At 39.0% G+C, this 13,034-nt stretch overlaps 2 protein-coding genes across 3 annotated transcripts; both read left to right on the top strand.

Moving 5' to 3' along the window:
• Window positions 1–3,253: 3,253 nt before the first annotated feature.
• On the top strand, window positions 3,254–7,541 carry LOC110382554 (uncharacterized). Of its 2 annotated transcripts, XR_010278026.1 has the most exons (3): window positions 3,254–3,412; window positions 3,659–3,812; window positions 6,824–7,541. XR_010278026.1 is itself a non-coding variant. In XM_049848321.2 (2 exons), the coding sequence occupies exons 1-2, from the start codon at window positions 3,608–3,610 to the stop codon at window positions 6,952–6,954; spliced, it is 336 nt and encodes a 111-aa protein (XP_049704278.1). In that variant the 5' UTR covers window positions 3,518–3,607; the 3' UTR covers window positions 6,955–7,541. The 2 variants fall into 2 exon arrangements, 1 of the variants encoding a protein (XP_049704278.1); XM_049848321.2 differs by lacking the exon at window positions 3,254–3,412 and having other exon boundaries at window positions 3,518–3,812.
• A 2,307-nt stretch (window positions 7,542–9,848) lies between these two features.
• On the top strand, window positions 9,849–12,944 carry LOC135119140 (uncharacterized). The gene is made up of 5 exons (XM_064042840.1): window positions 9,849–9,930; window positions 10,650–10,715; window positions 11,001–11,063; window positions 11,457–11,594; window positions 12,348–12,944. The coding sequence occupies exons 1-5, from the start codon at window positions 9,904–9,906 to the stop codon at window positions 12,915–12,917; spliced, it is 864 nt and encodes a 287-aa protein (XP_063898910.1). The 5' UTR covers window positions 9,849–9,903; the 3' UTR covers window positions 12,918–12,944.
• The last annotated feature ends 90 nt before the right edge of the window (window positions 12,945–13,034 follow it).

The raw sequence follows: 13,034 nt of genomic DNA, 5'->3' as shown, positions 1-13,034 counted from the left end.
TGAACTTTTGAACTATACATTGAATTTTGGACAATATTTTAACACAATTTGATTTAAGACAAATAATTGCATTTTTAAAAAATTATATTTTATAAAATTTTGCATGCCTCATGGTAGAATGTACTGGACTCTACTTTCACTTAACACCATATTTTTGTACCTACATTCATAGCAAATAAATAATTTCATTTCATTTCATTTCGACTCCTCCCGCTGTGGGTGCAGCGTGAGGGAGTGTCAGACTCTTACTGACTAAAACCCATCATGTTCCTTCTTAAGCCCTTTATATACCAGCGCCGCGGTATCTCTTTCGAACAGTCCCACAGCCCCGACAGGCTTTAATTGGCCCTGATGTGCCCCACTGTGGACCTGTTAGGTACTGGAACTAATAACAATCAACATTAGCCCATAATTAATCATAATAAAATAACCAGTATTCACTTCACTAAGTTATTTGTTAATTAGGTTACGATCGTACTGTTAAACCTGTTTGTTTGTAAAGAAGGAGATAAGTGAATACTATTTTGGAGTCGGTCCAATTTCAAGCCGTCAGGCGGACTTTAATTCAAAAAGTAGGTAAATAGCTATTGTTTGTTTGCTGATAATAAAGTACTAAGATGTTTAACTTACTGGGATTTCCACAATGAAAACGGGAAGGAAGTTGTGACAATATTTAAAACGGACTCATCATAAGAAGAAAATAGACAAACAGTCGTCATTTCTTGCTTTCTAAAATGATAATGATCGGTGGGCAATGGCTGGACCTATATGGCACGCCATTTCTAGATTTTCTTATGTACAAAATGGCGTCCACGGACGAATTCGGCCACGGCGACTGTTCTCATTTAAGGAGATCAGCCAACTGCGCAGGACATATTATAGTGCACGAGCATTTGCTTGGACACAGGTGCACTCCCTATTCTTTCACTCTCATAACCCGATGGGACGTCAATCCGACACCATCGGAAAGAGATCAGGCGCAGGACCGACATTTACGTGCAATTACGTGATTTTCTTATGTACAAGCAACACAGCACATCATCCTATCCTACCTCAATCTCTAAAATTTCTTCTGTAGATTTGCAACCTTATCACAATAGTGGTTTGATGTTCGATTGGTAGAATTTGTCAGATTCGCGTAGATTAACCTGCTGGCGTTTGTACCTGTTTACTCGCGTAAGAACTTATTTTTGTCTCGTGCATCCATCTCTCTTGTGCAGCTTTTTCCCAACTATGTCTTGGTCGACTTCCAGTCTAAGTGGAGCAAGCTGAGTACCAGTGTTTTACAAGGAGCGACTGCCTATCTGACCTACTCTACCCAGTTACCCGGGCTAGCTTACTGGCTACTGCCATTTTTGTCTTGTGTCGTCAATAAATTTTCTTTCTACATATTTCTTTCTGATTTGACTCTGCTCTGATGAGAGTTTGAGTCACCAGCCATATGAGTTTGTGGAGCGTAAATCATTTCCTAATACCGGTTATAAGTTATAACGCATTGCAAATTACACAATTCATACAGCAAGCAACAATTGATGACATCATCTTTTAAACCAAGTACTTAAACACTGTTTATGATTAAAGGTATTTCGTACTAGCCGTTTCCCTGCAGTTTCTACTTCGTCAGTTCTATGACTGCCCTTACCGGGATAAAATATAGCCTATGTTGCTCGGGAAGAGTGTAGCTTTCCGACAGTGAAAGAATTTTTCATATCGATTCAGTGCTTTCGGAGCCTTTAGGGTAGGTACAAACAAAACAAACAAAAAAATGTTTCCACTTTCTTTGTTATATTAGCATAACTACAAATTAAAGTGAATGCTTCGACTGGTAACGGGAAACTTAAGTATAAAATTCGCATCAAAAGTTTATTGAATTTTTAAATTGTAAGTTTTAGTGCTAAACGAGGACATAAAAAAATATTTATAACCGCGAACGGTACACGCTTCATAATGAAAATTTACATAGGTATAAAACATCAAAAAGCCATATTATTTTGAATTTCCCGAGCATTCACCTTACATACCCACACACTGCAAACTTTTGATCGGCCTATACTTTGATTGGGCTCATAATCAGCATGAAGATGAATGGAAGTACGCACATTACACAGACCAGATATTTAGCCGGTATCAGACTGACTGGAAAGATTGGAATCAGGATCAAAAGACCTACCCGCAGATTCCCGCACCTGGTCAAAAAGTAGCCTATGTAGTTCCAGACTAGCAGGCTATTTATTTGAATTAACAAATTCCATTTAAGAGTTCAGTAGCTGCGCATTTAAAATATTTGTACCTAAGGATAAAAGTTGCCAATTAAACGGGTAAGCAGTCGTGCATTCAAAACTTAAGATAAAATGGACACGATTATCTAGTTTACAATTACCGTAAAATAAGGGTTAAGACGAGCTCAGAATACTAAATGCAAGGAAAAACAGTATAATGAGGGAAAGGATAACGCAGGTGAGATTCCACACTGTGACGCACAGAAACATTTCTTCTGAGACTCAATTCCGTTTATTTAATAATGTGTCAATTGTATATCAATTGTCGTGGTCGCCTAGCGGGTAAAGGAACAACCTCTCAAGTATGAGGGCGCGGGTTCGATCCCAGGTCAGGCAAGTACCAATGCAACTTTTCTAAGTTTGTATGTACTTTCTAAGTATATCTTAGACACCAATGACTGTGTTTCGGATGGCACGTTAAACTGTAGGTCCCGGCTGTCATTGAACATCCTTTACAGTCGTTACGGGTAGTCAGAAGCCAGTAAGTCTGACACCAGTCTAACCAAGAGGTATCGGGTTACCCGGGTGACTGGGTTGAGGAAGTCAGATAGGCAGTCGCTTCTTGTAAAGCTCTGGTACTCGGCTGGATCCGGTTAAACTGGAAGCCGACTCCAACATAGTTGGGAAAAAGGCTTGGAGGATGATGATGATGGATATCAATTAGCAAACAGGGTGCAAACAATTTCAAAAATGTCCGCGAAACTGCAACTTCTGAGCGCGACGACGCAGGTAAACATTTTTTGGTCACCAGCAAATGTTCGCAAACAGCACTCCCACGCCAAGTGCTGAACGATGCAACCTATGATTGAACGTTGAAAGAATTCCCAATTTCATTTGAACCTCACAATTTCGTGTGAACATACTGAACCTCTTGAGTTTCATAACTCGTAACAGCTCGTAACCATGAAAAGGGTGGCAGGACATAGAAACTCATTGGTCTCATAAGTTAGCACTGGCATATCCATGAAAATGTTTGAAGATATTTTAGAACGACTTTCTTAGTACATAGTTTTGCATTCAGTTCGAAATATGCTGTCTTTGGAAACTCTTTGATATAGGAATTCTGTGGCCCTCCGAATTTCTTTGGCAAAGGATACCTTCAAAATTTTGACAAAATGCAACGATTACAACAGGTAAGTTACAAAATCTATGAAAAATAAAGCAAAAAGTTTGCATTATCGCACAGGCCGTTAAGAAATTAGAAGTAAGCACAAAAATTTCAAAAGATCTGTCACGGAAAATTTGATAGTTCTTTTTAGGAAACGTCAAATATTTTTCGTATTTTTCTGCAATTTCTTTGGTGGAGTGTAGTTTTGTTAATTTTAACAATGTTAGGCAGCGGGTTTGCGCCACTTACTAAACGTATAATGACCAAACAGGTGAAGATGTTGAACAACCTCTATGGAGCAGTTTGCGACAACCAGTACCTTCTGACCGCCATGCCTGGGATGGCAAGGCGAATTCCCGCCAGACGTAATCTAAGCGATGACAAACCTGAATGGGAGAACACGTCGGATAATTTAACTACTTACGGTAAGTTGGTGCACAAAAATCTCCTTTAGATAGTCATTTGAAATTTTTCAAACTGGTATGAAAATGCAGCGCATTGTTTTGTCAGTTTTAGAAGGTAAAAAGTAAACTTGGGCATTTGGGAACTTTTGCCAACCATGAAGTTAGCCCTTTGACTCTGCGCATTTTTTGAGATACAGATCTTGTCGCGTTGCTTGTCCGATGGTTTTAACAAGACAAGTCAGAATTGTAAAGCTAAATTAGCGTGAACGCTTTGACTATACAGTACAAGTAGGTCTACTTGTAAATAACTGAACGCCTAAACTATAGGAGGAGTCACGAATACTCAAAACATGATTTGAAGATCAAGTTGGTAATAATGGACCCCCAGGGGTTTGACGATCAAGTCCTAGGGGAGATAACAGTACCCAAAAGCCCTGTTGGTTCTTGAATGACCAAGCCGATGAGGCCAATGAGGGAAATGAGACCCAATCCGCTAGAATGTGCTCGAGCACGAAGGTTGCATGTTTCGCTGACGTTGTAGAAATGTTCACACTTCATTTGTTATTTGCTATAACTTTATTTAGACCAGAAGAAACATTGTTATGCAACCTGTGGGATCTTGCCTTGTGCAAGACTTAGGGATATCGTTTTAGGTATTTTTATATCGACTCATTCGTGGCAATAAGTACTTTAATGAAAGAGTAGTTTAGAAATATAAATATATAATAAGATCTGCCGCATTGGGCACGTCCTGATGGTAGATTTAAGGTTGTGTGTGTAAATAAATAAATAAATCTTCATCATTCGATAAATTGTCTTTAGCACCCTGATAAATCTTATAATAATGACCACTAATGAAGTGTCTTGAAGTTTACCAAACACTAGTTTAATGTCTCAGTAGGTCCCGTGAATACGCGCGATTTCAAGCGCTCTCAAGCGCTTTCTCTCCATCGCCGGCAGGGGTGGCCACAATCTTTACCGGTCTTCACTCGAGGCCCATTCACACCGGACGCAGCCGAAGTCGAAACACGAAGTCGGTGGCTTGTGGAAGAAGTCGAAGTCGATCGAGGAATCTACATAAACTGCGAGAATATTTGGATCCTGTGACGATAAAACGTTTGCTTTCGGATTCCGGTTAGTCCAACTAGTTTTACTTTTAGTTCTACAAGGATCAGATTGGACAACAATTTCAAAAAGGTGGTGACTATGAATGTGGATAGTGGAAATGGACGATCAAAAAAACGATGGATGGAATTTGTGATGATTGTGTGAAATGCCATTTCTAAAACTTAGTAATGCTTGGATCATATTATAGGTCAATATTACAGAGATTTTCAGCTGACTGTATGTAAAAAAATATATATTAGCTTACAGTGTAAGCTTTCAAACAACCAACAATTGTTCGCGCGAGTTATCGCGGCGCTGGTACATTAAGGGCTTAAGAAGGAACATGGTGGGTTTAGTCAGTAAGAGTCTGACACTCCCTCACGCTGCACCCACTGCTGGAGGCGTCATTTGATGATTTTCCTTAAAAAAGTACTGCAGTTACGCTACGAAACAGAATTGTAATCTATTTTTGTAGAGCAAAATATTTACTGAAGCACATCTATAGCATTTTAGTCTATTTCCTTATTTAGGCGCAATGTCCAATCTGTTTCCTCTAGTTTTGTAGAACTAATGGTAACTTTAATAACTTTCCTGTCCCGTGAGTCAAATGTGATACACACTAATCGTCGTACCACAAAAACTTTAAACGTCTGTTGAACACTTGTCTAAATCATTACAGATTATGACTTTGAAATAAGGTCGGTTTTGCAGCCACACTTGACATTTTTTAGACAATTGTTCAACAGATGTTTACGTTTTCGTAGTAAGCTTGAGTCTGCATCGTGGGCAGTGAAGTGGTTAAATTAGTTGGACTAACGAAAGTCGACTTGAGACAGTCGTCAAAAGTAGATACTAAAATACTGAATGTTCTAAAGGCGATGATGTTCAAGGCGGCCTCTGTGAGGAGTGTAGGGGGCCGATGCACTTGCCCCCGGCTAGACCCCGCGGTAGACAAAGGAGGAGAAGAAAAAAGGCACGCAATAGACCCCCAAGAACCCACATACCAGTTCACCGTACGAATTTCTTTTTTTTTACCTTTATGGTGTAACTTTGATTTTGTGTTTCGGATGGCACGTTAAACTGTAGGTCCCGGCTGTCATTGAACATCCTTGGTAGTCGTTACGGTTAGTCAAAAGCCAGTAAGTCTGACACCAGACTAACCAAGGGGTATTGGGTTGCCCAGGTAACTGGGTTGAGGAGGTCAGGCAGGGCAGTCGCTTCTTGTCAAGCACTGGTACTCAGCTACATCCGGCTAGACTGGAAGCCGACTCCAACATAGTTGGGAAAAAGGCTCGGAGGATGATTGTGTGACTTTGGCTGTTCTGTAGCAGACTTCGTAAATGGTGCCAAATATTTTCATATTGTGACGTTAAACTTATTATGAGGGAGTATTGCCGGGGTAACTGGGTTGAGCAGGTCAGATAGGCAATAGCTCCATGTAAAACACTAGTACTACGCAGCATCCGGAAAGCTAAGTATTTTTTTGTCCTGTTGTTTAAACTAAAGCTCTGATTACCGTTAGGACTTTTAAGTCTTGTCGGACTTGATTTAAAAGTACCTACCTTATACAATGCGTAAATAATCGTGTCTTCCCATATGTAAGGCGTTCAGCTATACATGTGCAACTAAAAGGTAGAACAGTTGTACTACGAGTTCATTTTTCTGATTCATCATTTTATTTTTTGCAATATCAAACTTGAGTTATGTTTTGAATTATTGCTGCCGACTGCAACCGATCTGACATCTGACAGCGACTGCACATGCTGCTGTCGTGGTCGGCAGTTGCAGTCATCAGCTAATTCACAAAGCACCTTTAGCACTATGTATTTGAAATTCAACCAAACAAACCCAAATTGCCAATCTTCACTTTTAGAACAGACTTCTTAAGCTTCTAGACACTCCAAAAATACTCTTTCTTTTTTCAGAACAAGAGAATAAGGTGTCAGATATCCTGGACACCTGGCGTGACCCTCTCACAACGAAGGTACAGCTGGGGAATCCACCCGATGAGCAGGATGACGAGAATTTCAAGGGCCACAATCTCTCCTTGCTGTGAAGAGTTGAAAAAGATGAGCTAGTCTAAATTTTTCGTTTAAAAAACACATATTTTATGAACTTGAGTTTGGCCGACTTTTGAACAAGCTTGGTTCATCTGCAGTTCTTGTGTGATTGTAGATTTATAAGTGTAAGACAACGATGGGTGTACTTGATCAACTGGACCCAACTTGCCGATTTAGAACTGAAAAGACTTTGGTATTTTAAGTCTTTTGTCTTGCAATGTATTGATCTGCAATGGTGCAATAAGACAGGAGTATACTTAGGTTAACTTTCTTTAAAAATTATTTGATTTTTTGTCGTTCTTTGACACGCAAATGTAGATCGACAACTCTTTAATAGAGACAGGAGATAAGATATTTCCAATCCCACTAAAAGGGATTTCATCCAACTTTTCCAAAATTTCTAATGCAAGAATGAGTAGGTAAACATATTTTTTATCAAAGCACTGGCGTCATCTGTCGAGCCTTTTCCCGACTATGTTGGGGTCGGCTTCCAGTCTAATCTTATGCAGCTCAGTTCCCAGTGCGTTGCATGGAGCGACTGCCTATCGGACCTCAACCCTGTTACCGATACCTTCCCCTTGGTAAGTCTGATTATCAGACCCTTTGTAGTCAGAATCAAGAATCACACTTGTCAATATCGTGCATCTAAAAGTTTTATTACTTACAAATTTATTTTTTCCAAAGCGCAATTTATCTCATTTTAATTACAAATTGAATAGAAACAAAAAGCAGTGTTAAAAAATTGGAGATTTGTCCAAAAAGTTCGAACAAAACCATAAATAAGGTTCGAATGTGTTGCCAGGATTTAAAAATAAGTGGCTGTCCTCATCTTTTTGTCAATTAGAAAATATTATAACCTTGTATATTTTTAATGAACTTAAAAGTAAAATAACTAAGATGTAACGCATTTTAAGAACGAGGAGGAGGGTCGTGACGTTGTTTTTATATTTTTTTAAGTAAACGCGGCGTCACTCGATGTTCAAAAACGTTATATCTTTGTTGTTATTCGTTTTGAGGAGAAAAAGGAATACGAGTTATTTTCTGCTTGTCGAAAAGGAGGACTGATTACTTGTTTTTGGCCTACATGGCTAGTGACTGTCTCGTTCACGCTGTTTTAAATAAGATTTTGCTGTTCAAATGAGATATAATGCTCTTTTTCAACCGTTTTTTTGAGTCACCATCTGTAAGTTCTTATTTTCTTTAAAGTCTAACTGAACTGTGAACTTATGATTTTCCACTATTTTTCTTATTTGGATAATTTTTACAATACATCATGTTGACTTGAATTCTTATGATGAACCCAAAAATTACGAGGCTTGTGAATCGCATGGCGTGCCCTGCCCCTAGATTGGCATTAGAGCCGACATGCAAAATCCAATTAATTTTTAGCATAATTTTTATGGACATAATTTATTAATTTAATGTTAAAACCAGAATTTCACTACTCAACCACATCATATTTAATGCTATAATTACTGTGTATGACCTATACTTACTAAAAATAACTGAATAACGACTTTAAAATTGTAACAATAATATTTAATGGATTAGCCGAGACTCAAGTTCATTAGGAAAATGTTTAATTATATATTGTTCCTTAAAATAGCTCAATAAAGAAAAATATAATCTTAGGTTAAGTTATTTATTACATAATATTATGTACTGAAATTGAGTGCATAGTAAATTCTTTATGTGATTTTGAAGGAAAACTTTCGGCTGTATAATTAATAAAAAATATAATAAATGGTATCGTTGTTTTTTTTTTTGTAATTGCAAAGACATGATGAGAATGCCTGCACATATGTATACTCGTAGTTATCGAGTAGTTAACGCGGTGTCCTGCGTGAGCGACGAACGCGACGCGACGCGACGCTGCGAACGCGACGAACGCGATCAACTCAAAGGAATTCCCTACATGCGGCCTATGTGACAGTCTGCGGCGAGACGCGACGTAACGCGTACTTGTTTTGAGGGCGACCAGACGCGACACCGCGAACTATTCAGAAGCGTTGATTGTTGTGGGACAAAAAAAAACATAAATATTAAAGAAATCGTTTATTAGTACAAACAAGTTGGAAGATTGTTGCTGTCTGTACTTTAAATATGAACTTTCAAGCAAAATTGTAACACAACTTCTCCATGATTTGAGAAGTAATGACTTTAGGACATCTGTCGCGTATAGCATCGCGTCGCATTACGTCGCGTCGTGTCGCGTCGCGTCGCGTCGCGTTCGTCGCTCACGCAGGACACCGCGTAACTCAAACTTTTCACATATCCTGTCACAGACTTCTATCTCACCTGTGTCAACGACTCTGTCAACTTTTCTCACCTGTGCGTTGTTAAACTCAAGTTTTCTGATCTATGTAGTCTGAAAATAATACTCTCATCACTACCAACTTTCAGTACCTACGATACGATCAATGTCTCATACTGTACTTCTGCTCTGAATAAAAATGTAGGCGTTAAACTGATTTTTTAAAACTGATTAAACTGTTTTATCGCATTTTTTTAAAATTAGGTACCTATATGTTTCAAAGGGTTCATTCCTCTGAGAAATAAAAACTATTTCATTTTCAAAAATCAAAAAATCATAAGTCATTTCTTCAAAGTAGGCTGAAAATCAGCACTTTTTGAAGGTCTTTTAAAAGTGCTGATTTTTGACAAAAGACAGCCCCAAAACGCCCGCCCTTCACCACTTCCTATGTGTTTTTGCTGGGAAGAAGAAGTGGTGGAACATACTCCCCAGCAAAAATGCATATCATGTACCTATAAATCCACCATAATAATAGCCAATTTATTGAACTTTTTCTAGAGTAACTAAAACCTAACAGCCAATTAATTAAGAACTAACAATCAATTATGTATAACTTTGCATTCAAAAGATTATTTCTGTTGGTTGTACATTCGCCAGTAGTTCTCCAGTTGGAGAGACGAAAGGGTTGAAGATGCTGGGGTTTCTCCAAGTTGTCCTGGTGAGTTTTTGACTGTTCATTTGTTTATCGTTGTCGTCACAGCCTTCTTCTTGAAAGAATTCTACGTCAGAGGCTGTCAGGCGGGTTTGAAAATACTCAAATACTGGGGCTTGTTAGGAGATTAAACCTGCAGCTCACTCGATAAGAAGAAAAAGACCTGGACAGAGGCCTCCACCAAGCTCTGGGGCTGCGGGATTGCTCGAAAGAGTTACCGGCCTCATCCTCCGAGCCTTTTTCCTAACTATGTTGGGGTCGGCTTCCAGTCCGCGGGTAAGATTTACCGCGGTCCAGGCACATAGGTAAAGGGCTTTAGAAGGAACATAATGGGTTTTAGTCAGTAAGAGTCTGACACTCCCTCACGCAGCTAACCCACAGCGGGAGGAGTCATTTGATGATTTCCCATAGAAAAGGCCTGCCCCAAGCTGGATTTGCCTGTATCCACTCACGGAGCAGGGTATGCGTGATGGTGAGCGCAGTGTGGGATATGTTTAGCTTCGAAGATGCTACTGCCCTTCTTCGAGCAAGGCATTTAATATCCCACTTGCTGCTGTGTGGTGGTTATACCGCCACCAGTCAGACGCCAGAACCTCGTCCATTTTTCAGAGGGTACTACGAGCAATTGAAGATAGCAATTGGGACAAGATGATTTGCCTCCTTAAATCCCCATACGGCCTATCATAGTATTGAAATATTGATAAAAACTAAGTTATTATTTTCAGGTTACGTTCTTCATAGCCGTGGCCTCTTCAGATCCACTTGCCAGCCTGGCGTTTGAATACCCAAGTGTAAGTTGTTAAACTTATACTTACTTCCGTATCTTCAGTATTCAGTTTAGTTACGTTATTAAAATCTGCAGGTTATATGCCCTGTATAGTGTCAATGACAATCTTGTGACAAGGTTCAGGTCAGGTACAACGCCTGGTCTTGCAGGAAAAGGTGGAATAGAGAAATTGTTAAGGTGAATAAATAGTACAGCTTACTAGTAGTTATCTGTAGCGTAGGTAGTTAAATAAAGTTTTCCTATCTGTTTTTTCATAGAAATATTTCTTTAAGCTAATTTTCGTTTGCAGATGAAAGATGACATCTATGATCAGCCCGTTAACTTGATGTCTAAGAAATCACCTCACGCTAAGGTAAGCCTAAAGATCTCATGAGATGAACCTATCCTAACTACCAGACTAATCACTCGACAGTCGATTGATGTTATAATGGATTGGTCAACGTCGATTTATAATTCCTACGACACTAATTTCTTCAACCAATTCGTCATTATCATCATCTCCCGACCCTTATCCCATGTTGGGGGTCGACTTTCATTCTAACCGTATGCAGCTGAGTACCAGTGTTTCACAAGCAGTGACTACGTATCTGACCTCCTAAAGCCAGTTACCCGGGCAACCCAACACCACTTGGTCTACTTCTAAATGTCCTCATCTCATTTTATAGCCGTCCCCTACAACTTCAACCAGTGTTATTTTTAAATTTATTACCGCGCTGTACATATCTAAACCCTAATTTCTTTGCAGAATGAACCATCAGACATCCAAGGCGACTCCGGCGTGGACACCTGGGCACCGTTTGACTTCAGCAAGTTTGACCAGTACATGAACGATTACAAGGAAGACTCCGCACCAGAGCATAACAGGATTAAGAGACGAGCTCGGGTTAGTACAGATTTCTATACTAGTTTTATAAAGCTGAAGAGTTGGTTTGAAGACGCTTATCTTAGGTACTCCTGGGACGATTTGAAAAAATATTTCAGATTTAGAAATACCTTTTGTTGAGAAAGGTGGAGTTTCACAAAGGTCGCGGGTGGAACCGCTGGAAACGGCACGTGAAATCTTGAATTTAGAGCCGAGAATTAATCCCGGCTCGGAACTCACGGCTGATAAAACCATCTAGATCTAATACAAGGTGTTCATTTCCGTGCTTTGAAATTGCCTAAAAATCTTCGTCATATTATAGTGATGACGAGTCACTAACTAAACTTTGATTATATTTTATGTTAATTAGAAGCCCAAAAATGTTAATGTAGATTGAATTTAGGAATGATCCTTACTCACCCTATATTTGCTAGACATATTTTGCTGATGAAACGACTTTTATTGTTTATTTTATGTAAACTAAAGTCGGTATTTCGATTCGACTAAATATAAAAATCTTATCTTGTTCTAGTTTCTCAAGATTTCGCGACCAATTCTCCTAACTAAACAAATCACAAAAGAATACGCGGGTGTCAAAATAAAAGACTCGAAAATCACATTTTTTTCAATGTTCATCCAAAAACTGTTGTCTATCTAACAAAATGAGTGATCAGTGATTATTAACAAGTGTATTTAGTGCCCAAAAACTTAAAGAAAAGACTACAGACAACTTTCTATTGCTGCCAAAGCTGACAAGACTGTTTTTTGCTACAGAACATAAGGAAGTTCAACACATTGCTCGGACCCCAACTACGTGAGAGACCTCATCACTACGTGTATCCCGAACCAGTGAAAGACAGGATTCTAGAATTTTCCACATCCACCAAAAGACCTGGAATTCTACCGGATCAAATGAACCCTGGAGTTATCTTTAGAGTTAGGATGTCCGACGCAATTTTGAGAATTAAACAAAGGATGTATGAAGACCCAGAAAGGCATATAGAAGCTGATATTATTTACACGAATTTGATTAAAAAAGTGGTCATGGATGAAATTACGAAATTCCATAATCTACTTCTAATGTACAAAACTGATAAAAGTATTAAGGAGCATTTGGGCGAATGCGGAGGTCGGATCTACAAGTTTATAAGTTACATGACCATAAAGGTCCATATTTATTGTCTGTTCGATGCTCTATGGATTGATGGGAACCCTTATGTGATTGGTGACGAGTACTCTGTCACTCCTGTAGAGGTGCCCCCAATGTTGCAATGTGATGCAGCTGAGTGCAACTCTATTGTTTTCGTTGATTCTATAACTGAGCCTAAGGATGTCGAAGAGTGAAAAGTAGCTGGTTCAATAAATAGTTGTGGTGTACTTATGTGTTTTTTTTTCTTTCTTATGTACAGTAGACTGCACATCAGTGGTAACTGTCATGCACTTTAACTCAATAGTAATAAG

The sequence above is a fragment of the Helicoverpa armigera genome, chromosome 30, assembly GCF_030705265.1.
Source record: "Helicoverpa armigera isolate CAAS_96S chromosome 30, ASM3070526v1, whole genome shotgun sequence".
Taxonomy (NCBI): Eukaryota; Metazoa; Arthropoda; class Insecta; order Lepidoptera; family Noctuidae; genus Helicoverpa; species Helicoverpa armigera.
The sequence above is the reverse complement of the archived record's forward strand: the minus strand, read 5'-3'. Positions and strand labels throughout refer to the sequence as shown.

Excerpts from the sequence above, each read along its gene's own strand:
- LOC110382554 (XM_049848321.2), top strand. The coding sequence starts at position 3,608 with ATGTTAGGCAGCGGGTTTGCGCCACTTACTAAACGTATAATGACCAAA. Across the intron at positions 3,813-6,823 it reads GGATAATTTAACTACTTACG|AACAAGAGAATAAGGTGTCA; the intron begins GTAAGTTGGTGC and ends TTCTTTTTTCAG.
- LOC135119140 (XM_064042840.1), top strand. The coding sequence starts at position 9,904 with ATGCTGGGGTTTCTCCAAGTTGTCCTG. Across the intron at positions 11,064-11,456 it reads AGAAATCACCTCACGCTAAG|AATGAACCATCAGACATCCA; the intron begins GTAAGCCTAAAG and ends ATTTCTTTGCAG. Across the intron at positions 11,595-12,347 it reads GGATTAAGAGACGAGCTCGG|AACATAAGGAAGTTCAACAC; the intron begins GTTAGTACAGAT and ends TTTTTGCTACAG.